The sequence below is a fragment of the Verticillium alfalfae genome, genomic scaffold (genome assembly GCF_000150825.1).
Source record: "Verticillium alfalfae VaMs.102 supercont1.14 genomic scaffold, whole genome shotgun sequence".
In the NCBI taxonomy this organism is placed as follows: Eukaryota; Fungi; Ascomycota; class Sordariomycetes; order Glomerellales; family Plectosphaerellaceae; genus Verticillium; species Verticillium alfalfae.
This window is the reverse complement of record NW_003315025.1, coordinates 14,818-39,208: the sequence shown is the minus strand read 5'-3', so window position 1 is coordinate 39,208 and position 24,391 is coordinate 14,818. Positions and strand designations below refer to the sequence as shown.

Below are 24,391 nucleotides of genomic sequence, written 5' to 3'. Positions count from 1 at the left end.
GTCGTGCGGGGAAGCTGCAAGCGCGTTGGTCTGACGGACGTTCATCGTACCAGTGCCGTATTCGCCCGTTGACCCAGGAGCCACGAGATCACCCGAAGACGACGGAGGGTTCCGCGGTACCAAGCTTATGTATTGGAGCGGGCTTGAAATGGATCGTGGTGATCCCTCGTCGAGAATCATATGGGGATGGGTGTCGTCGAGATTGGCGGGTCGGGGTCGTTTGCCCTGATGACCCATCGATGTAGGATGCCTAGTCTGTGCCTGGTATGGTGAAGGGCCTTCAGGATTGGTCGGCCTGGTTGTATTCAGCCGCGGCCGCTTGTTCTTGTGGCGGTGGCGCTGTGAGGTATCTCGAATCTCTACCTCGGATGACGAAGAGCGCCTGTGCTTGGATAGCCTCCAAGCAGCAAGATCTCTTTCGTCACCTCTGAGATCGGAGTGGCGAAGCCGCTTGTCTCTGTGGCGGTGACGCTGTGAGGTATCTCGAATCTCTACCTCGGATGACGAAGAGCGCCTGTGCTTGGATAGCCTCCAAGCAGCAAGATCTCTTTCGTCACCTCTGAGATCGGAGTGGCGAAGCCGCTTGTCTCTGTGGCGGTGGCGCTGTGAGGTATCTCGAATCTCTACCTCGGATGACGAAGAGCGCCTGTGCTTGGATAGCCTCCCAGCAGCAAGATCTCTTTCGTCACCTCTGAGATCGGAGTGGCGAAGCCGCTTGTCTCTGTGGCGGCGGCGCTGTGAGGTATCTCGAATCTCTACCTCGAGATGACGAAGCGTGTCCGTGTTGGAATAATGAGAAATCCGACATCTCCACGTCATAAGATGTGGAGGAATCGGACCTGATTAGCATTTCATTAGAAATAAAGGTTAACAGTGGGAGAACGGCTCTCATTACGATACCGTGGTCCAGCACTGCGGGGGCGTACGTAACTGTCCAGGCTCACGTGCATCGGCGGCGCGCGGTCATCGACGCCCCATCGCAAGGTGCCGAAGAAAGAGGCGATCAAGTCTTGGAAGACAAAAGATGGTGCAAGACTTTTCTTTGTAGAACCTACAGGCGGGTTGGCAACCCAGAACCCGTCACGTTGTAGGGCCAACAAAGTCACGAGAGACGGCTTGCCGTATCGCCAATTCGCCGGCGTACTCATAGACCGCTGATTAACCGCCATGATGCCGCTCCACTGAGATGGTGAATTAATTCTACTTTGGTCGATTATGCTGTGACGAAAGCCTAATATATCAGCGCGGCGGCAAAGCGCTTGCACAAAGGCATCATCGACGCGTGCCGCGATTGCGTTGCTGCCCACATTTGAAAGAGGAGCTTCGCGACTCAACCGAGGAAAGTGTCGTAGCGTGGGTAGAATCAAGCCCAGGAAGGCCGCCTCGGCGCACGGTGGACCGGTCAGGCGAGTATAAACACCTTCTTCGCATTCTGAGACCGGCGGCTGCGCATCATCCCAGAGCTCGCGAAGCGAACTGTACAGGGTCGGACGCTCAGCCCGAATCTCGCCGAAGCACCGTGGTGGATCGTATGATATACTGGTTTCAGTGCGATCAGCTAGCTCGGTGGCCTTGTCAGTCATGGACAGCGTGAAGATTGTCTTGAGGATTTTAGCGCCAATAGACAGATATTTCATGTTTCCGTCGAACAGCTCAAAGCTGCAGATGATTCCTCGGACCTTCAATATATTCCCCAGAATGACATCTCTCTCTGCCGAGTCTGTGACGTGGGGGAACAACTCGCCGTTGCTCATCTTAATCCGGATGAAATCGCGGTCGTCAGTGCTGGCGCATGGTGCTCTGCCTTGTAGCAGCCTGACAGATTGCAGGTCGAGGAGCGGTGGTAGGTGTGTCCCGCCTCTGAGAATATCTTCCCATACTTGATGCATCCGAATGAGGTACATCGCCACCATCTCGTCACAACGGGCCGCACTGATCTTCTGCCAGTTCCCTAGCTTCAGCTCTGGCCACAGACCCTCAAAAGGAACTAACTTGACCAATGCGTCGACTGTAGCACAGTGTCCAAACAAAGCGGCCAAACATTTGCGTTTTGGCTTGGTCCGAATCTGGGCCTCCCAGGCTTTGCGGAGAAGGGGTTTCCCCAAGTGCCAATATTTTAACACATGCCGGCAAATCTCGCCATCAGTAGGGGCGAGGCCCAGGCATGCTTGGCTTGCCAGCTTTTCGTAGTACCGTTGGAGCTGAGTAGGGTCTGTGACTGATTAGACCACGGTTCTCACTCGAGTAAGGGAGGAGCGCGATTTCTGGGGCGGGTTTCAGACCGAGATCAAAGCAGTGCAGACGAACGGGCCAGCATTCGTTGCTAGACCAAGTGGCCGCGACGTCCAGGAGGTGACCGTTGCCGAAGCATTGTATAGAAAGATCGTCACGTAGATATAGATGCTTCCCGCTGATAATGGTCTCCCGGAGCGCAGATTCGGACACTTGTAAAGACGCGGTGAGTTGCTTCAGGGCCTCCCTCGTGATGCGGCCCCAAACCTGGAACTCGGCGGCACGCAACCGAACACTGTCTGCTCCGACGTCGTTGAGATAGTTGACGAGCTTTTCGACATCACGAGGGTCTTCAGTCTTCCCCCAATGATGTGGATCCCCTGGTAATGGACGTTGGACTAGCGACGGGTGCACCCAGACGACGCCAACCACGTGTCGGTCCAGAGAATCTGTCATGACGCCTACGATGGAACAATACCGATGAAGTGGACGAGGCAGCACGAGATGCAAACCATGTTGTGCTGCTGTACTATACTTTATCGAAGATTACATGGGTATAAATGGGCTGCGATGAACGTGTCGCCGTGGGAGAAAGACCCCAGACCAGGCGTGGACGCATGCCGCAACAGGATCGTCAATCTGAAGTTTGAAAAGTGACATTGCATTTCGCCCCACAAAAGCAACCTGGCTGACCAAAACCCACATCACGCGACCAACTTTCAATACAGATCTTCGAGTGGCTTGTGACTATGTTCGAAGCGCTGGTTCCTTGGCTGCGCCTGATGTTGCATTAAGAAGGCTGGTGTCTGCCTCGCGACGTCGACATATAAGCGCATCCGCCATTATTCCCAAAGCACTTCATGCGCCAACACATTCGCGCCAACAGACAAGTAGCCTACGCTTCCGCTTACGCCTACGCTTACGCTTACGCAAGAAAGGCGTGCATCACGACTAGATACGTGGACTCAACACATCATGGCCCTTGGAAAGATGACGGTTGCGCTCGCTGTTGCCTATGCAATGGCAAAGTTGTGAGTACATTGACAAGCTGGTTACAACAGCGGCTGATGCACGCTAGTCTGGACAAAGACAAGAGTATGCTGCTGGACCACAACAGACCATATGAAGAACCGCGGTCACGTCGGTCCAGCCGACGCGATAGCTATACTTCCTCGTCGCGGTACTCTGCCCATGCGCCTGCGTCGCGACGACGGGGCCGTTATGACTGAATGAATATCGTGATCCGAAAGGCTGGTGTGGCGACGAATCGGCCGGTCCGTTTGGACGCTTGATGTACGGATGAAGTAGTGAAGTGTAGAGTGACATGCGGGTAGATTGATCGCTGCGTCGCAGCATGGCACCCCAGGAGGAATGCAATACCTACACAGCGCATTGAAGTTGTCCTTTGATCGTGTGTATTCATCGCGTGAAGTAAAGATCGCGTCCGGCTGGCAGTACGGTGCTTGCTGACAAGACGTTAGTGAAATATCGTACGGCAAAGATGACGTACGGACATCGGTAGCAGTGGATAGCGATGATGGCGACGGGTGTGAGAGTCATGAATGCAAGAAGCACGATAGCAATCCACTCCGGCCTGCTCTTCTGGATGACGCGAACTAAGCATGAGAGGACCAAAGTCAAGACAAACAACAGCGTTTTCGCGAGCATCGCGTGAGTGCGCCGAAAGGACAGACATTGAAGTGGGAGGACAGTTGACCCTGACGTCGTGTGTCAAAGGCTCGGGGGAGCTCAAGCGTCCAACAGCCGGCAAGGACTACGAGGACGTCGTCCGCCGTTGTGCCCACCCTGTCCGTGTTCGCACCAACGAGTGCGTTGGGGGGCCACAGGGTGACACAATGGCAGATCGCTGGCCATTGGCTCATCACAAGTTCATCACCGTTCGAATCAGAGACCAATCATGGAGCGCCCATCACGATTGTGGGGGTTCAATGCGAGAAGCTCAATATCAACTTAGGTGGCCTACCCAGCCTGGCTAGCAACGCCTCAACCCACCCGTTGGTCTATCCGCAGCCCCTCCCTGAGACGGCCTCCCGTGTCCTGGCCGTCCTGGCTGCAAGGGCTAGGGATCACATGAAGCGAACGTCTCCGCGTCAGTCAAGGTCGCGTCCCCAAAGAAATGCTCGACAATGCCTCGCGTGAACAAGCCCAAGGACTGCTTCAGCTTCTCCATGTTCTCGTCAAACAAAATGGTAATGTCGATCAGGTTCTGCATTGCGCCGTAGGCACGAGGCAACAGGCTCTGGAAAGTCGAGGCCGTCTCATTCATGGTGGCCTCCATGCGGGCCACAGCCGACGCCGTCTCGATCATGGTAGCCTCCATGCGGGCCAGCCGCGTGTCGAAGTCCACCCATGCTTTGCCATCTGCCCATGCTTGACTAGAGTTAAATCAGGTTAGCTGGGCGAGCAGGGGACGAAGGCAGGGATGACTGTCAGTCGCAGTCGCAACACACCTTCGGTGGGCCCCACACCGGGGGCATGCGCCACCGCTGGTCCCCATGGCAGCCGGCACGGAGGGCGGTGGAGGAGGAACGACGTTGACCGGGGTGGACGGACATGTTGGCAGGCTGAAGTCCAGGTCGGGCAGGTCGACAGGAGCGGACTGGAACAGGGCGGCTGTGTCTGGGTCCATATCGAGGAGCACATCGTCCTGATCATGCGAGTAGGTAGACGGGACAGAGCACAGATTGATGGATTCAGTGAGGAGTGGCCGAAAAAGATCGTCTTCGCGATGGACGGCCTCTTCGAGATGCATGTACTCCGGCCAGTGGTTCGTCTGGGACATGATGCGAATGTCAAGCGGGGGTGTCTCTGGCATTTGACGGTGATCTAGCAACGTAGTTTGGTGGAGAGACATACGGCGTAACGTCTGGCCACCATGGATGTCTTCGTCTTATACGACCTGCTGGGGTCATAGAACGCAGGCCTTGGAGAGGCGTCGTCTTGTGGTGTTTGGTGGGGTTGGTGTGTGTCTGGCGGGAATGGCGTGTAGTGGGAATGCATGTCCGACCCAACTGGCGCTTATCGGGTGCAGAGGACCCCGTACCTGGCGCATCCGCTGAGGTGCGCGATTTCACCTTTGACGTCTGACAATTGCCATCTGACAACCGACGTCCAGCAATTGACGTCCGGCTATTGGCAGCCTGCGTCCCGGATCCATGGTGGGACATGCCTCGCCCATGATCAACTCTGGCTTATGACCGACAACGAACATGCAACATGGGACGGCCGCCTGTTGCCCTCGCTATTTAGCTCGCAGGGCGACCGTCGCCTGTCGTGGCGGCGCACGACATGCTCCCACTTCTCATAACCGGTCATAACGCGCAAGGCAGCGTGATAACCCAGTGTCCAAGACCGACGCCCCCCCACAGCCACCAAGACGATGAAGTTCCTCCTCCTTTTCCCTCTCGTGCACGCCGGCGTGCTGGCCCTGCACGACGGCCCCTGCATCTGCATGTCAAGTCCTGTCGTCGCCCTCGAGGCCGGTCGGTCGGTGGTGTCTGCCGAGTACGTTGGTCCGTTCGCGTGGAGCGTTGCCGGGTGTGATGCGGCTCGCAGCGAGTGATGCTGTTGGTGTGGCCGTTGGCGCAATGCTGCTCGCTCGTAGGGCGTGGTCGTGGTGTGGGTGGCATGGTCTGTTGCTGTTGCTAACCGCAGCTTCTAGTGTGGAGGACGCGCTGGATCGACGGTGCGGGGCCACCCTCCAGTTCGACAATCCGGACTTCCTCCCCGTCAGCTATGCCTTCGAGGCCATTCCCTGCTCAGGTCGCAGGGTCGCCAGCTTTGTGGTGCCGACAGGGGCGCCCAGCGGCGATGCACACATTACATGGTAGGATGGCGCACCTGCATGCCCAACTGGTCACGCCTGAGCGATCGCGCCCGACGGACGAGACGGGCGACGAGACGGGCGCCCGAGACGGGCGCCCAGGACAGGCGACCAGGACAGGCGACCAGGACAGGCGACGCGACAGACATCCGCGCTAACAGGTTTCTAGGCAATGCGCGGGATTACCGCCAACGTGCTCTCACGCCACGATCGCCGGAGGCCGCGGCGACCCCCACCTGCCACTGGTGAATGTCGGCCGGATTGGGTGCGTGTCGGAGTCGGTGGTGACACGGAGTACGCTGGCGACAATCGTGCGGTCGTCGACGACGTTTGTCTCGACGGTGCCGACGCTGGTGACGCAGACGACGACCGACTTTCGCGTCGCGTTGAGCAGCGCACCTGGCTCGAGCAGCGTGCCAGGCTCAGGCAGCACACCCGGCTCAAGCAGCGCGCCAGGCTCAGGCAGCACACCCGGCTCAAGCAGCGCAATGACCAGGATGAGCACGGAAGGATCGGCGCCCGAGTCAGACGGCGCGCCACCAACGGGGGCGATGTTGTCGGGGTCGGGATCGCTGGCGTCGGCGACATCCTCCACAGGGTTGCAGGCATCACCAACAGCGAGCCACACGTCGACCAGAACCGGGCAAGCTCCGGCGGGCGCATCGACGCCATCGGCTGGCGCGCCCCTAGACGGACAGACCACACCCGGCGCGCAAGCGAGCGTGCCCCCGGCGGCGTCGTCGTCGTCGTCGTCGCTCTTCCAGGTCAGCATGGCGTCCAAGGTCGTGCCATCTACGGGTCTGACTGTGGTCGCCACGGTTGTGTCGACGCTGGTGTCGACCATGACCGTCGTCCAGACCGTGACGGCCAGCTGCTCCGCGAGGACGTGAGTGCGACGCTATACCCGGTGTCTGTGACGGCAGGCCACTGTCATCGAACTGCCATTGCACCGTTGTCAAACTATATAAGATGTCGACCCAGCGTGGCCAGCTTTCTATCCTAGCGACTGTAGCGTTGTGACTGTATCTAGCGTTCTACGCAGCTATCTCCCGCCTGATTGTATCACTGTCTTTGGCTTCCTCGTCCTCTCCTGCCCATCTTCCGCCCTCCTGCCCACCTTTCGCCCTCCTGCCCACCTTTCGCCCTCCTGCCCACCTTTCGCCCTCTCCTGCCCATTTTCTCGCACTGCTCGCCCTCCTCCTCTTCCCCCTCCTCGCCTTCCCTTCCACATGGCTCATCTGCCGTCGCTCCGGCCGTCCAACGGCACGCGAGACCCTCGCTGTATCTGTCCGTCTGGCTTCCAACTTCTTCGTCTTGAGAGACTTGAGGGATGCGGAGACAATACTCCGGGGGGCGGAACCTCGCAGTTCTTCCCACCCGGGCCACATGCCCATCGTGACCCGTTGATGGCCATCCTGCAGACGCTGCATCGGCTGGACACACTGGTGAAGAGACTGGCCGACGCAAACGTCGATCGTCGAGTACGTGTTGTGGCACAATGGCGCAGGTCAGGCGAGCGAAGCTTATGCGGCAATAGGACATTCCATCGACGGAGGAGCCGATGGTGGCACCGTCCACGCTGGAGGCACTGGACAGTGGCATGCTGACGCCTCTATCCATGACCTCGCAGGAGTGATTGGCTGTTGGCGTTGCGCGAGGGTGGGTGTGATGCGCTGTGCGTTAGTGTCAGATAGTTTCAATACTTCTCCGGACCTGTTTTCCATGTCATGACGTTGCCGTGTATTATCGTCAGCTGAAGGATGGCTCAGCAAGCTCGTGCCTGGTAGTTCCTGGCTTTGCCTGTGTGCCTGCTTTGCCTGTGTGCCTGGCTTTGCCTGTGCGCCTGGCTTTGCCTGTGCCTGGCTTTGCCCGGTTGTGCCTGACTTTCATGCCTGTTCGTGCCTAGCCCGTCCGATTCCCGAGGACATGGCACGCTAAGTGACGCCAGGACAATAGACTGTCTTGGCTGCAGAGGAGGTGGAGGCCAGGTGGAGTCAGGCTCGACCTGGGATTGGCGCGTTGGTCGTCGGTCGGTCGGTCCTCGACTGCAGCGTTTCACCGTCGCTTACCAACGTGCCCAGCACATAATCGCCGATGACCCGGAGGAGCGATAGTCGTGCGGTCAGCATCAATTTGAGACGGCAAGCTCGGCGTTGGCGTTGTGCCTACGGAGACGCTGCCGCCAGTGCCAGTGGCGGCACGTCCAGACGTTTGATCGTAGAAACACATGTTCGCCACAAATAGCAAGCGAAAGGACTGGAGCTGGGAGGACCTATGTTCGCCTCTCAGGAGCGCCAGCTTGGCGTACATTTCTGTGGCAAGCAAGCGGGCTAGGTCGGTGCAGGCGCCGCGTTGTCAGGAGCCTGAGGACGGCGCTTGCCTGCTGGTAGCCCCGGCCGAACAGTGCCGGGGCTTCTGGTAGGTGGGCGCGTGTCTAGATTTGCGCCAACGTCTGCCGGCTAGTGATAGGCCATTTTGCTGGTAGCCAACGGCGAGCCAGAGATCCCGCTCGACTGATGCCTAAGCTACCAGCAATGGTTGCAGCAACTAGAGCGGGGGCGTAATTCAATACTAGCCGTGACACAGGAGTGGGCAGTCTATTTGCAATGATAGATCCATTAGCAATCTACCAATCCAGGCACAACCCTCATGTCTCACATGGAAAAACACACATTGCCTTCAGTGACGTAGGCGCTGCTGGTTCATGCGCCCGCCTGCTTCAGTCAGCATGAGGTGACGCGAAACGACGAAGAGGCGGATCTCCTCCTGGAGGCCGTCGATGTACGCTGTGGACGCCGAGCACAAGTCTTCGTGTTCTTGCTGCCAGTACGTGATGACGCCGCGCAGGTTTTCGAACCGCCTGCTTGATGCCGCCTTCTTTATAGCCATGGCCAACCCGCCGCGGCCCCCGCATATCGCACGCCGCACGTCGCACGCCGTTCGCTGGCCTGCACACCCCGCTCCGGCGATAGACCGTCATCGTCCAGGCCCGCGCGACTACGAGATCGACTCATCAGGCATGCTGGGCCTACTGCAGTGGCGTCCCTGTATGCGTGCGTGGCTGACCAGTTTCACCACGCGCTGTGTCTAGTATGCTACGTCTACGCGTGACTTGTAGCGCGTTTCATCCGGTGTTCTCATAGTTGATTTTTAAATTCTAGCAATGAACATCTCTCAATTCAGGTTGTCAAGAATCAACAACAATCAGTGTGGAGACTGTCAGTTTTGATGTTAGGATTTGACTTTTCGTCTCAAACGACGCACACGATATATAAGAACCCTACAATGTTCAGATGCATTTATATTTGGCTCGACAGTTTTCACGATGGCCGATGAAGGCTTGTATGCCACTTGGAATGATCTCATGAGCCTTGATCCCCCATCACCAGAGAATCATAACGAATATTTCCGTCACCACGATGAAGGAGTGCAATCACTACCCCCATATATCAAAACCGCATATGTTGAAAGTTTGACCTGGCCTGATTACAGAAATGTTCTCAAAACTGAAGGGCGTAGCACGTTCAACTCATGGATGTTGCTGATCCAAGCTTGTCCATCAGCAGAACATGCTATTCATAGCAATCGCTCCATCGAAACTGCTTTCAAGGAAGTGGACCAAGTTATCACCAACAGTCCAGACACAAGTTTGCTACAAAGATGCGCCTACATTCATCTGGCTCAGTTAATGTCTCATGTTACAAAAGTAATGAGAGTGAGGCGTCAAACTGGAACACTTCAAGGCAGAACTGGTAGAGGAGACGCCAGCAATGCGCTTGACACCTACATGCAGGCCCAGCCTTTGTCAGAACACTCAGTAACCTTAAGGACACTACTAAGGAGGCGAATCCGCATTGGAAGAAGATACTCAGCCATTACGAAGGCATCGCTGCTACTAGTTCTGATGTTCGGAGCCAAGGTAGATTCTCTAATGCAGGTAACTTGCGCTCAAAGTCCTTCTTGTACTGATAAATTCCCAGAAAAGATTTTTCTGTAACACAGAGAGCTTTGTCAGCGATTGCCGAGACAGCCTTGATGTCTTTGCCTGTCGATTTGGTCGAGGCTTCCATTGACATGAACAAGGTGCACACTAAAAGCATAGAAGGAAGGCTCGATCCTAGTGATTTGGAGGCTCGCGCCCACGAATTTGAAAATCGCTGCCTAATGACATAACTAATAATGATTGAGATAGGTCTGAGTGTGCGAGGGAAGTGAGAAGCCAATGTCAAGACATGGTCTTGCACTGTGACGGGTGACGGGCTTGAGTGATGGGTTGAGCTTGCGTGATTGGGTTGGGTGATGAACTCGGATGATGAGCTTCAATGATAGATTTGAGTGATGGATTTGGATTTGAGTGATGGATTTGGATTTGAGTGATGGATTTGGATTTGAGTGATGGATTTGAGTGGTGGATTTGAGTGGTGGATTTGAGTGATGGATTTGAGTGCTGGATTTGAGTGATGGATTTGAGCGATGAATATTGATTTGAATGATGGATATGAATTTGAGTGGTGGATTTGAGTGATGGATCTGAGTGATGAATATTGATTTGAGTGATGGATTTGAGTGCTGGATTTGAGTGATGGATTTGAATGATGGATTTGAGTGATGGATTTGAGTGATGGATATCGATTTGAGTGACGCGTTATACATATCTCTTTTCGACGTATTGCGTACTGGACGGCAAGAAATTCGGGACGGTCTGGTATGTCAATTCTCTCCATCACGTCCTTCCAGTTGACATCGGCCACTTCGACGCGAACCATGCCCTTGAAATCCGGATCGTTGACGAATTTCGCGAGGTATGGAAGACTATGCTTTCCCGTCTGCTCGGCCGACAGGACATACTGCGGTTGAATGCCCAAGGAGGAGTTGCGACCGCTGGCGTCAGCTCGGCCGACATGGACAGCGATGGTGGTGTTGGCGCCTGGGTGACGCAAGAACTGCGTTTGTCTGTCGCCACGGCGTCGTTGTCATTCAGCGGAAGCAGGGTTTCCGACTTTCCTGCCGACGTGGCAGACCCGCGACGAACATCTTCTTGTACTTGCACTAGTTGGCCTGACACATGGTTAAGAGCCTTCAGGCAATATTAAGATTCAGGTCACCTACCGTTAACGAATCGTTTAGGCCCCCACTTTAACGGTGCCTAGTCCCAGCCCGTTCGTATGCGACTTTGCCTACTTAACCCCCCCATCTCGCATCCAGGACCCCGAATCTCGAAAAATGACTACTGCAACTTGAATCTTTCAATCAGGGATTTTGAAGTCTGGAGAATGCCCCTGTGTACTCAGCATGGGCAGGGTCTGGGGAGGGGGGAAGTGCGCAGCCGTCGCCGCCGTCACTTCTCTCACCCTTTCCCCCTCTTCTCATCTTCATTTCTTCGCCGTAATATAACCATCACACATCGATACACCTAGACCTTCCAATAATCGCTCTTTTGTTCCGTTATTAGCGGCATCCGGACGCGCTGAACCTTTTACCTTGCAGAACGATGTCAGCGATCTCAATACCCGCGGAACCTTGGCGATTTGCCGGTGGCCGCGTTTGGCTGGACGAGTTCGTCGAACAGAGCCATGACGATACCCTTCAATACTTGGAAGGATGTGCTTCTGACCCTATCGAAGATTCTCGTAAAGTACACCGAAAGGCGGAGGCGTACAGGAAGTATGCCCGCCGGCTCTGGAACATGTAGGACTGCTTTGACCTTGAGGATCGGGGCTTATTCATTTGAGGACATGCTAACTTTTGAATTGATTTACAAGGTTTTGCAAAATAGTTCTCAGTAAAGTTGGACCTAGCGCAGCATCTGATCCGGAGACAATTGTGCTGGACCTCTGTGCAAACCGACCCTCCGCAGAAGACAAGTTCAGGGCTTTCTTACGACACCATGTAAAAACTTCGATGCAGCTGCGCCCATCTCTGGGCCCCGAGGAGTACGAATGGGTCCGAGAAGTTGAGTCTGCAATCACTGTCACCGAACTCTGGAAAGCCTTGGTACGCGACTTCGACAGTGGCTTCTTACAAATCAAGCGACGCGAGGAGCCCGAGAAGACCTCTTCCTACTCGCTTAAGTTCACTGATACCTCGCAAGGTAGCGGCTCTGTGTGGAAAGTGTCGAAGGTCTGACTATCTTTACTACTTAACATCTCCCGCTGAACACGAGATCCTAATCTCTTCCTCAGAGCCAGCGCTAATACGCGCCTGCGGGCAAGGTCACAGTGGATTCGAGAAGACCTTGCAAACGAACTTGGGCTTTCACGTGGCCAAATGTTTCACAAGCAAGAAGTCACTGGCGAAGATGCTCTTGCAATTCTTTCTGTGCTATGGGCCAGGCCAGAGGTGGTGACCTGTAAACCCACAGAACGTCTGACATTTCATTTCATGATCCTTCTTGCCAGTATAGGTGCATTCAGACCCGGCGCTCTAACAGAAATTCGATACGAGCAAATAGAACTAGCTAATGTAGCGGATCCCACCGGAAATTCGGAACGGCTAGTTGCCACAATTACGATAATACACAATAAAGTTGACGTGAATGCTCTCAAACGAAGCCAAGATGATCGGTACGTATTTAAAATTTATCCAATCCAGGCTTTTATGCACACAAACACCTCATCATCCCACATCAGGATATCGTTCTCAGTTACATTTGCATCGTCTGTGTCTTGAGTCTGATGTTGGCTTCGAGTCTCTCAACGCACTTCTCCCTAGCCCAACGCTTGGCGAACTGAAGTACCTTCCAATTCACTGGAAGCAAGGTATAAAACAAAATCTTATCTTCAACATGTCGTATAACCGTATGTGGGAGATTTGGAGCCTCTGCACCTGGGCTCTAGGGTGCCGCGACCCGCCTCGCCCGTACGCCATGCGCATTGGCAGCGCTGGGCGGTTAGACGGCAAGTGACTGCCCAATCGTGATTCCGAGAGTACACGAGACAAAAGCTGATAATTTCAAGGTATGCTTACCCCCGCTGTGCGTAACTTCGTCTTCGAAAACTCGTCTGAGGTGTTCGGAAAAAGCTATCTGCCTAATCACCTTCGAGGTCAGCTGCCGAACTTCGCCTTTGGGTTATTAGCTGGCGATGACGAATCTCTTTTCCGACTTCTTTGTAACGCCTCGCTGAGAGTTGACGGCCATGCTCCCATGACTCTAACGAACGAGGAAAAGGCAGCGTTTGAACAGCGGCAAGACCTGCGCACGATCAGCACTAGCTTAGCAACCGACGGTCATGATCAACCATTCGGCTGGCGTGAATAGTTACAAAGCCGAGCTACCTATATTCGTCGTTTTTTGGAGAAGCAATCAAAGGCGTTGAAACGCAAGACGTACTTTGACCAGGTTGACAGGCAACAGGCCCTTGGAAGCAGCGACACAAGGCCCCACCCGAAGGACCAGATCACGTTTGTTCAAGAAGAATCCTACCCGATTCTAGGTACTACGGCTATCAGCTCTGTTTTCAAACACTTCTCAGAAGCGCAAACTCTGGCTACAACTATATGGGAGACTTATTCCAGTTTACTCGTTGCATACCTTCGCCACCTTCCGGCCGACGTGGTTCATTTGGCCAACGAGGCTCTCCAACACACTGAAACGCCAAAACTCGACGATTCTTCAGGTCTTCTATCAACTACTGAGCCCCCGCCGCGATTCAGGGCATCGGCCTCTACATGCTGGTGTCTTTTAGGCTGCGGGTCATATGCCCGCCGCCCGAACCTTACTCGTCACATGAAGGCTCACGTGCGTGATGGCTCGTTTGCAAGGCCTTTTGAATGCCCTGAATGTTGAAGGCTGGGTTGGCCTCCAAGTATCATTGAAGGAATTTCGCATTGGAGTGCCCATATCCATGTTCACCACGACGAACGAGACGCTCCAAATGTGGTATCTGACTTGTCGTCACCTGGAACCCCCTTCCCATCTGGATCGACTAGGATCGCTCATTGTTTCTTTTGCGATCGAAATTTCAGATCAAAAGGACTATACATCCATTACAGCACTCACGAGAAAGACTCTAGATGGAAGAAGTCCTTCGAATGTCCGGAATGTAAGCGGACCGGGAACACGACAATTGTAGACGACTTTGCGGACTGGCGACGGCATTCAGATGGGGCGCACGGTAATGGTGTGATGCTTCTAGACGAAGAGGCTCATAGCAAGGCCGAGAAAAGGTTTCTAGAGGGCTGCAAGTACGAAGCGATCCTCAAGGGAGGCACCTCCTGCCGCCAGGGTTATTATGCTTTCATCTGGTCTCCTCAGTTTTCACGTGGGATGGAAGGCTCTGGTGTCGTCAGAATAAGGAGACTAACGAAAGGATTTTCTTTACACATTAAGGTCTGAAGTCTCGTATGCCTTCATTGCCGGCGTATTTTACTTGATAACGAAATGTAAAATCCAGCACGCAACGTCCTTGCTTCTCCTAGAGCAGATACGAATCATCAGTCTGTTGAGCATTTTGTCCGAAATACAAGACAAGGGCGGCCGGTATTAGATCCATTGCTTTCGTCATAACTAGGCTGTGTGATGACATTCCTAGTGTGCAGAACGCCATCAAGCCATCCTACCAACTTCATCTACACACACACACACACACGTTTATTACGCCTGGTGACCTAGAGCCAATAAGGCACTGTTTGCTATTGTACACGGTCGCTTCCTCTAATCTGTCCAAATCTCCCAAGCCCATAATAGGTCATCTTTCCGCACTTGCTTTCTCGTCTTCTGTCTTGCCGCCGGTTTCTCGTGGGGTTTAGATTGTATTGGCAAGCTGCTTGAAGGCTATTCTTCAAGTGTTCAGAGTCCTATCTACGGCGACTGAAGCGGCTCTTACTGTTATTGACACGAGGTGTGGGTGTTAAGTTCGGTTAGTAGAAGAAGGGGGATTTCGGTGTGTTGGGCCCCCGCAAGGGATCACACGTTCTCCAGTCGGCCCGTGGCCTTCGCAAAGCGAATCGTAGCTCGGAATGCTTTTCCGGCTTCCAATCATCAGCATCTGATGTCGTCTTACCTCCCAATTGGAAGGAGATGTTGTCTCTTTGTGTGCCAGGGCGCATGAGTGTCTCGGCGCGTTGTGTTGCCCATCGTGTGCATCGGAGGAGAAAGTGCTCCACCGTCTCTCTCGCTCGTCCGCATGCGCATTGGGCTGAAGGTACTGCCCTAATTCGGAACAGTGAAGCGTTCAGTCTCGCCATGCCTGTCCTGAGCTGGGCCAGCATGCTAGCATCCATCCAGGAAAGGTTGTCGTACAGTTCTCGAGTGTGCTTGCCGGGTAGTGCTATGTCAACTTCCTTCGAGAGTTTTCCAACATTATCTGGTAGTCGTCTTTCCACACGTAGTTTGCGTCTTGCAGCGCTGAGGGTGGTGGATCGCATCTTTGGGAACTGTTTTTCAGGTACATAAGGCAGTGCTCAAGGTCATCAGGGTTGATGTTGACACCGCTCTACGCACGCAGATGGAGGAGTGGTGCGAAGATCGAGGAATCCTGCTGGAAAGATCAGCCTCATACGCCCCTCAACAGAACGGAACCGCAGAACGCAACGGAGGAGTGCTTCTTGCAAGGGCAAGGGTCCTGCAGAACTCCTCAGGTCTTCCAACAGAGCTGTGGCCAGAGATTGTGCAGGCTTCTGCATATGTCCACAACCTCACTCCCAGAGAGAGGAATGGCTGGAAAACCCCGTTAGGTTTGTTCAACAGTTGGAAGAACGCAACGCAGTCGGGCATGACGGCAGAGACGCCATCCATCTCTCATCTTCGCAGATACGGTTGTAAGGCGTACCCGATGACGACTGCTGCGCTGACAAGGAGCAACGGAAGGAGGAAACTAGACCCGAGAAGTCACATTGGCTACCTCTGCGGATACGACAGCACCAACATCTACAGGATTTGGGTGCCCCAGTTAAAGAAAGTGCTCCGCACTCGAGACGTCACCTTCGACGAATCGACGGTCTACAAAGATGCGCAGTCCCCGGAACCAGCAGTAACCCAGGAGCTCTTTAGCACTCTGGATCTGCCCATTACCAACGACGTTGACCCCCTGGGCAACGCCACAGACATTTACGAATTCGACCTACCGACGTTGGATCTCTTCGACCAACCACGATTTCGCGAAGAACGCCAACAAAGGAAGGATGATCGAACACATAACGAACACGACAGAAGGGATGGTTTCCCCAGAACAGACACCAGAGGTGCAACAACAACAATCTGCAAGAGAGGAGTCAGCACCTGCTGAAGGGGTGATAGTTGTCGCCACCTCTCCTTCGCCATCGCCAGCGCCGGCGCCCACAGAAAGACTGTCTCCCATTGAATCCTTGAACTTGGGATGCGGGATAGAGCACTTTGGCTCACAAAGTTGAAAAGGCGCCCGCACAGCGAGACGTCACATTGGGCTTCCATCAGACAGCTTGGTAGTGGTCCTTCGCGAAGAACCTAAAGTAGGTCGTGATCTCTAAATGATCGCCTTCGATATGTGCTCTCTACAATCGCCTCCAGGGCAGTCGAGTCGACTCCAGGTTCTGGAGTGAGTGTGATCGTGGATCAGTCGGGCCTGGGCCAGAGACAGAAAGCTGTTTCCGAAGGAGATCCTCATCAGGTAAGATATAGATGACCCTCATGTCACCAGTTCCCAGGAAATTCACCAGGGACATACCTCCAAAGAACAAAACACTGATACTAGACCACAATATCCAGGTCCGACATTCACAACACAACAAAGATCCATGGCAAATATCAAAAGGACCCGAAGGGTCCACATGCCACCCTGTGCTATAAGGATCAAAATCAAGTCGAAAGTGGCACGCACGTAGCCAGCCATGGCTACGTGCGATCAATGGCCGACTGGACGTACGTCAGTGCGACGCATCATCCAGAGAAACCCGACTCGGTGAAAAAGGCGAATAGGAAGGATGAGATATGGCCCCCGTCAGAAGACCTGAGAGAGATTACGGCAATCGCATATTGCTACTTGGCCGAGTTTATAGAGCATTGGGCTGAGGTCTCGGAAAACAGCGTGTCCACTCCCCTGAACCAAACTGCATACGACAGCCTTGCTGCGGCCACTGCGTTGATGACTATTGCTAGCGGAAGCAGCCAGGCTGGCGCAGCAGAGAACCAAGAGCCCGTTTTCGTCGACATGGAAAGGGACACGTACGTTGTGGTCGACGAGAAGGCCGGCAATACCTTCAAGCTTCGCCTGCTCGACAGGTCTACTATTAAGACGCAGGTAACTGGATGGCAACTCGCACACGTCTGGTTCGAAGAGGATTGGACGCCGTGCCACACGTATGTCGGTCAGAAATCGGGTATTCGGTACTGGACGTGGACAATGGATCAGGAAGGGAAAGAGGTCGCAGAGCAAAGAGACGAAGAAAATGAGGACGTGATTGATGGTTGTAGGTTGCTTACGGCTGCACCGGAAGCGGACATGAGGGAACACCTCTGGGGCCGATCCGGGGCATTTCCTATCATGATTCGGTAGCCGATGAGAATTGACCGATAGGTGCAATTCTACATTTCAATGTGCCCAACCAATGTGACCTTCTGCAGGGGTGACAATACACACAAGTTGGATCGGGTGGGAGGTTCAAATGCGAGCAACTACTCACGATGCAATCTACCTACAGCTTGGCGTATACGGGTCGGTTTACTTGGTGTCTTCCTTGCGAAGCTGTTTTTCCATCGAAGTTGCAAGCCCAGCGTCCTTCCTGGAGCTCCACCGTCGAGACTTCTCGTCCGCCTCGACTGCGCCAGGCTCTTCCGTCTTGTGCGAGTCGTCGAGGTTTTCCACTGAGGTTTTGAAAAGGCAGAGCGCCGTGCGAGAGAGAGGGAGCGGGAGCTCGCGGTAGATAAGGGAGAGATCTGTCGAAATTCTATTTGACCCGAGAGGACGGACGTGCATTTCGGTCTACTGAGAAGACATGACCGATATAGCTCGAGTGCAGAGAGGCTGACGAGCCTACCTTGATGGGCGATATGAGAGGCTTCGGGTCAAGGGGCTACGGCCGGGTTGCGTCAAGTTGACAGAAAAATATCGAGCATCGGGGATGATCAGGGTAGACGGAGGGGCTGGACGGAGGGAGCTGCTCGAGAGGGTGTGAATCCTGAGCATCACTGAGCGTCCCTGAGGAACCTTGAGCAACAGAAAATGGTACACTGGACAAGAGCGGTAATACAGACGAACCGAGACAGGACGTTGCTCGCCCGAGGGACAGATTTGGAATGCTCAAAAAAATCTGAGGCCTCACCAGAGCTTTACATGGTTCTGCTCATCAGTATTGAGTCTCACGTTGTTCATTGTAAGAACCCGCTACAAGGCCACTTAGCATGCTACCCAGCAGGGAGCCTTAGATACTGCCGCGGCTTGCACAATAAATTTTCGTACTGGCCCGGTACTAGCGGGGGTAAACGTTCACGATTGGATTCGTATAGGACGCTGATTACTTCCAGGCCTGCGTCTGACTCCTCGGTACGGCTCACTAAACATCCGGTGATCCGTTTGCTCGTCGCATCTTTTTGCATCGCAACCACCGATCCAAGAGCAACCATGTTTGACCCGACAACTAAGCTTTATGAGGGACTTCTTCGAGCAAGGATGGTGTCGCTTTAGAATCCTGAAGCCGGATTGAACGGCGAGGACCTCTGCGATTGGCATGGCTAGAATGTGTATCGGCCGAACGAAGTGCGTTCCGAATCTGTTGCACATCATACTCCAGGGCTTTCAGTTTGGTGTCGATGCTCGACATGATGCCGAGTGCATCATGTGTGAGGTTGGTTTTGTAGGGAACAGAACGGTTAGGGGCAATCATATTCTCAGCGACCAGACATATTACTTACTCTAGCGGCTGTGCGGTGAACAAGCCACCCTTGCCACCCAACGTGTCCAGTCCAACGCACGGTCCCAGCCGCCGCCGGATAACAACAGTGAGACCAGCGTCCTAGCCGACCCGCCTTCGCGCCTATAATCCCGAAATCGAATATCCTCCCTTTGCGATCCATCCGGGTTTGATCGTGGACCCTGGATATCCAAGTACTTATAAGTACATGGAAGGTACCTACATTACATATAGATAACTGACCGGATTCAATTTTGCATGCGACATGAACCGAGAACTGCAGGTGACGCGAGGACGAAGCGCGCCGAATATTAAATTAAGCATGCTGGAAACCTGTTGCCGATCAGGCAAGGTTCTGTTCTGTGACCCAGGAGTACTTTCATCCCAAATGTGGAGTCCTCATTTGATGCATTTGTTCTGTCGTTATCGCCCCGGTAAGACTCCTTACCGATGCTGGATCTGACCAATTACCTTCGTTTGGACTTCTGGAAGTCTCCTTTTGTACCTTAACAACAATCAATCCACTTTGTTCAATTCCGTGGTGACAGTTATGAGCCCGGGCGACGATACAGCTCCTTGACCTTCGATATCTACAGCAGGGCGCCTACGGCCAATACGCCTGCTGCGAAGCTGTCTACAGCTGAATCGCCGCTGCACTTCAACAGTCAATTGACGCGACGTTTCGCCATTGACGACCACTGGCCAAGGGCCGTTACCGACATCCTCCAGGAGAGCGATCATCTCTCCACGACACATCGAAGCAGGAGAAATCAGCTCCTCAAGACCAATTGAACCTCCGAGACGTGTGGCCTAGGGCTTGAGTACACGCGGGGTCAATTGATGATATTCAACATACACGCGATCAGTCGCGACCATCGAACGACCTCCCCGACGGTCTCCGACAACGCCCAGGGATCCTCAAGATGGACTCTGGTAAGCACAGAGTGACACTTACAAGGAGGGAGGAATGGAGGACATGGCTCAACTCCGTCAGAGCCGTGGCGACCTCCTACGAGGCCTGGGATCTAGTCGACCCAGACAAAGAGGCTGACAGGCGGCCCAAGAGGGCCAAGAAGCCAACAGCACCGTCATTCGAAGATGAGACGCGAGATCTCAGCACACTGCTGACGTTGTACAAGATCCATTTGGACATCTACAACAGGGAGTCAGCGGGCCTCCAGGAGGTCCAGAAATACATCCTCAACACAGTCGACAGGAGCCTTTCGGCCGTCTTCATGAACGAGGAAAGCAGCCAGGAGTGGCTCAAGGCGTTGAAGGACCACTTCGCCCCTTCCGACATGGGACAGAAACAATACATTCGCCAGCGCTGGGAGGAGCATATGGCGATGATCAAGAAGATGGACCATGAGAAGTGGGTTGACGACTTCATCCTACTCTGTATCGAAGTTGAGAAGCACGGGATTCCTCAGCTTAAAGAAGCCGCAGATCAAAATGTTCAATTCCTTCGGGCAATTCTTTCCGTGTCTCCAGGGTGGGCCGAAGCAGAGTGCGCCCACCAAGTTCGCCGGGAGCTGGATGATCGTGATGGAGGGAAGGTACTGGCGTTGAGGTACAAGAGCTACCTTAGAGACTACCAACCGCATCGCCTCACCACCAAGCCATCTCAGACGTCCTTCTACAGCGACTCGGTGACCTTCATGGGCAAGGACCGGAATGGTCAAAGTGATCGGACGAGTGCCCAGGATTCCCATCGTGACTCTCCTCAACAGCCAAACAGCTCGCCTTCTCGCAGACCATTCTGCGACTGTGTACAGCAGAAGAGGGCACCCAAGGCGTGTCAGCCCATCTGTCTGTGCCCAAATATCGCGGAACACCGGAGGAAGAAGAGCTATCAATCCGATCAGAGCCTGCTGGACTACATTGACGAAGCGAAGAAAAGGATGAAGCCAAGCACATTGCAATTCTGGAACGAGAAAATCAAGGAGGACAAAAAGAAGCGGCAGGAGGCAAGAGGCACCAGTGGAGTCGCCGTCTCTGCTTTTAACAACTTCCTCGGTGACGATGATGAACAGAGCTGCGATGACGAGTACACCAACTTCATGAGCAACTTCTCCGTCGCTGATTCGGACGAGTTTCAACGGACAAACCGAGGAGGGGATCTCCGTCACGAGTTCCTGATCGACTCGGGTACACCCAACCATATAACCAACAACAAAGACCTCCTCACCAACTTTCGCGAGGCCACCGACACTGTAAGATACAGCACAGGAGGAGGCAAATCAAGCCCCGTCGAAGGGCATGGCACGATGGCCATCGACACCCTCGACAGCAAGCAGAACGTCATCAGCATCACCTGCCATGATGTCTCGTACATCAAAGACTACCCGACGACGCTTATTTCAGCCAGGCAGCTCCAACGCCAAGGACTCGGACTGGACTCGCTCAGGAACATGCTGTTCAACCCAGCCACTGGCTCAGAGATCCCACTTCAGGAGAAGGGTGGCCAGTATGCGGTGAACACCCTACATAGCACCACTTCCTTCTATCACTCCAAGAAGCAGAGAGCCGCGATGGTCAGCGACTCGAGGCTCTGGCACGAACGGCTGGCTCATGCCCACCCAGAGGCCATACAGCAGCTGCCATACAGCTGTACTGGAGTTGGGGTGAAAGGGCCAACAACATTCGAATGCGAGTCTTGCGGGGTAGCGAAATCCAAGAAGATTGTATCTCGGAGACAGCCAACGTACACGACGACGAATCCATTTGAGCGCGTCAACCTGGACTTCTTCAGCCCTGGGAAGTCGTACAACGGCATGGAGTCGTGCCTTGTAATAACGGACGCATATTCGGGGAAGATTGTTGTCAGGATTCTGCCTGCCAGAGCAGATGGCTTCCAGGCGTTTATCAACTTTGAGATGTTTCTCTGGAGACAGTACCATCTGGTCATCAAGGTCCTGAGAGTTGACTGGGACTCAGCACTACGCAGCAATCTGGTTACTTGGTCAGAAGAGCGCGGCATTCTCTTGGAGAGATCAGCCGCAAGGACACCAGAACAGAACGGTGCCGCAGAACGCAATGGAGGCACGATATTCACCATCGCAAGAACCCTTACCTCGGCTGCTGGGTTCCCGGAGGATTTGTGGCCAGAGGTGGTACAAACCGCTGCATATCTCCACAATCTCACGCCGAAGGGACGCCTACAGTGGGCGACACCAGAAGGAAGGCTGAACGACTGGCTCAACTCCAAGGGCCTTGCCGCTCGAACTACGGCTCCAGGCCTGGCTCACCTGCGAAGATACGGATGCAGGGCGTATCCTCTCACGGCAGACGCCCAAGAGGGACGTAACCGAAAGCAGAAGCTGGCTCCGAGAGCCCACATCGGCTATCTCTGTGGATACGACAGCAGCAACATATACAGAATCTGGGCTCCAGAGATGAAAGCAGTATTGAGGACAAGAGACGTGGGTTTCGATGAGTCCACAGTTTTCAAGGACGCCCAATCCCCAAAGCCAATTCTACAGGACGAATTCCAGGCTTTGGACGTGCCCGTTGCGGACGCCCAGAATCCTTTCAACTCGTCACTGGACATTGACGAGTTCGATGTTGCCACCATCGACCTGTTCGAGAAAGCCCGGACATTCCAACTTGGAGGAAAGATCAACGCGGAGATACTGCGACCCCGGGAAGGTCACACAGCCAGCAGAGATGATGTCCTGCCGTCACCACGTCCAACTCCAGAGACGGAGACTGGACAAGGCCAGCCAGCTGTCTCTGAGGGGGTGGAAGATGCCGTAATAGACACCATTCAAGGGGCTGAAGATGCTGTGGAAGACACGATCCCCGTGCCAGACACCATTCAAGTGACTGAAGAGGCTATTGAAGACACTATCGAAGTAGCTCGGAGCCCTGAATCAACACCTCAACACACACCAGCTGATCAAAGTTCAGCTGAAGACGAGACAGAGACTGTGGAGGCCCGACCATCAGTGGCACCAGCCCCACAGCCGTCGCCATCAACACAAATCCAAGGCACTCGAAGGAGCGCTAGAGACAGAAAGCCGTCACAGTTCAAAGACGGCACCCCCACCGACCAGGCTCTAGGAGCCCGCCGCAGCAAGAAAATGCCTCCATCATCACATTTGACCGTGGAATACTCATTCTTTCACACTCAGACTCCATCGAACAAGAAACCGCTTCTCCGAACAGATATGCCCGCGGAGCCAAGATCCTGGAAGGAGATGCTTCATTCTGATCACAAAAAGCAGTGGCTAGAAGCAAGCGTCCAGGAGGTCAACACCATTGAAAATATGGACACAATCGAGCAAGTCCCCTTCGAATCGGTCGACCAGGAAATACACAAGGTTCTCGGGTTGACCTGGGTCTGGAAATACAAGGTTGACTCCACCGGCTACGTGACCAAGTTCAAGGCCAGGCTCTGCGTACGAGGAGACCAACAGCCCAAGAATGAGATGGAAACATACGCGTCGACACTGGCAGCCAAGACGTTCAGAACGTTGATGGCCATCTGTGCAGAGTTTGACCTAGACACGCACCAGTTGGATGCCGTCAACGCCTTTCCAAATGCACACCTCGACGAGACAGTCTACGTCTGGGCCCCTCAGGGCTGGGATCTCATGCAGGAGATGCAACAGAAGAAGGGCGCTCCACAGAGGCGCACGATTTTCAAGCTGAAGAGAGCTTTGTACGGTTTGCGCCGATCACCGCTTCTCTGGCACAAGCTGCTGTCCGAGGCTATGCGGAAGATCGGCCTCGTGGCTCTCGAGGAAGATAACTGTGTCTTCATGGGCAGAGGCATGATCATGTTCTTCTACGTTGACGACATCATCCTCATGAACCGCAAAGAGGATCGCCAAGCGGCCGAAGAGCTGAAGAGCCAGCTCAAGTCTCTGTTCGAGATGCGAGAACTTGGCGAGGTCAGATGGTTCTTAGGCATCAGAGTGGTCAGAGATCGTAGCCAGCGCAAGCTCTGGCTGTCTCTGGAGAACTACATCACTGAAAAGATGAAGGACCTCAACCTCCAGCCATCCACCAGAGGTCATTTGACGCCTCTATCAACAGACCCAGCACCTGCTCCAAAGGATTACGAAGCCTCTGCTGAATCCATTCAACTATACCAACGCAAAATTGGTTCCATCAATTACGCAGCAACCACAACACGACCTGATGTGGCCAAAGCTGCCTCAAGACTTGCGGAGTCTCTGCTCAGGCCGACAGAACTCCATCACCTTGCAGCAGACCACTGTCTCCGCTACCTCTATCGCACAAGGACTCTCTCGCTGTCCTACGGAGGATCAGGAGACCATTCTACATCGCTGTATTGTGCGAGCGACGCATCATTCGGCGATGATCCCATCACCAGATTTAGTTCACAAGGATACACCACCATGCTCTTTGGAGGTCCAATTGACTGGAAAGCTACAAAGCAGCGATCCGTGGTCACTTCTAGCACCGAAGCTGAGCTGGTGGCCCTCAGTGTCGCAGCGAGGAACTACCTTGCCACTCTTCGTC

The 24,391-nt window shown here is 54.1% G+C and overlaps 5 protein-coding genes across 5 annotated transcripts; 2 read left to right on the top strand and 3 right to left on the bottom strand.

Moving 5' to 3' along the window:
• Positions 1-854: 854 nt before the first annotated feature.
• Positions 855-2,688, bottom strand: VDBG_08979 (conserved hypothetical protein; the record flags this gene model as incomplete). The annotated part of the gene is made up of 2 exons (XM_003000438.1): positions 855-2,212; positions 2,283-2,688. 2 exons carry the CDS (start codon positions 2,686-2,688, stop codon positions 855-857), a joined length of 1,764 nt encoding a protein of 587 aa, XP_003000484.1.
• Positions 2,689-4,312: 1,624 nt separating this feature from the next.
• VDBG_08978 (predicted protein) lies at positions 4,313-5,253 on the bottom strand (the record flags this gene model as incomplete). Its single annotated transcript, XM_003000437.1, has 3 exons — positions 4,313-4,628; positions 4,704-5,026; positions 5,110-5,253. 3 exons carry the CDS (start codon positions 5,251-5,253, stop codon positions 4,313-4,315), a joined length of 783 nt encoding a protein of 260 aa, XP_003000483.1.
• Positions 5,254-6,275: 1,022 nt separating this feature from the next.
• On the bottom strand, positions 6,276-8,965 carry VDBG_08977 (predicted protein; the record flags this gene model as incomplete). Its single annotated transcript, XM_003000436.1, has 4 exons — positions 6,276-6,974; positions 7,232-7,749; positions 8,146-8,388; positions 8,764-8,965. 4 exons carry the CDS (start codon positions 8,963-8,965, stop codon positions 6,276-6,278), a joined length of 1,662 nt encoding a protein of 553 aa, XP_003000482.1.
• Positions 8,966-10,977: 2,012 nt separating this feature from the next.
• On the top strand, positions 10,978-12,202 carry VDBG_08976 (conserved hypothetical protein; the record flags this gene model as incomplete). Its single annotated transcript, XM_003000435.1, has 4 exons — positions 10,978-11,144; positions 11,331-11,377; positions 11,564-11,764; positions 11,853-12,202. 4 exons carry the CDS (start codon positions 10,978-10,980, stop codon positions 12,200-12,202), a joined length of 765 nt encoding a protein of 254 aa, XP_003000481.1.
• A 4,697-nt stretch (positions 12,203-16,899) lies between these two features.
• On the top strand, positions 16,900-17,547 carry VDBG_08975 (conserved hypothetical protein; the record flags this gene model as incomplete). Its single annotated transcript, XM_003000434.1, has 1 exon — positions 16,900-17,547. One exon carries the CDS (start codon positions 16,900-16,902, stop codon positions 17,545-17,547), a length of 648 nt encoding a protein of 215 aa, XP_003000480.1.
• Between the last annotated feature and the right edge of the window lie 6,844 nt (positions 17,548-24,391).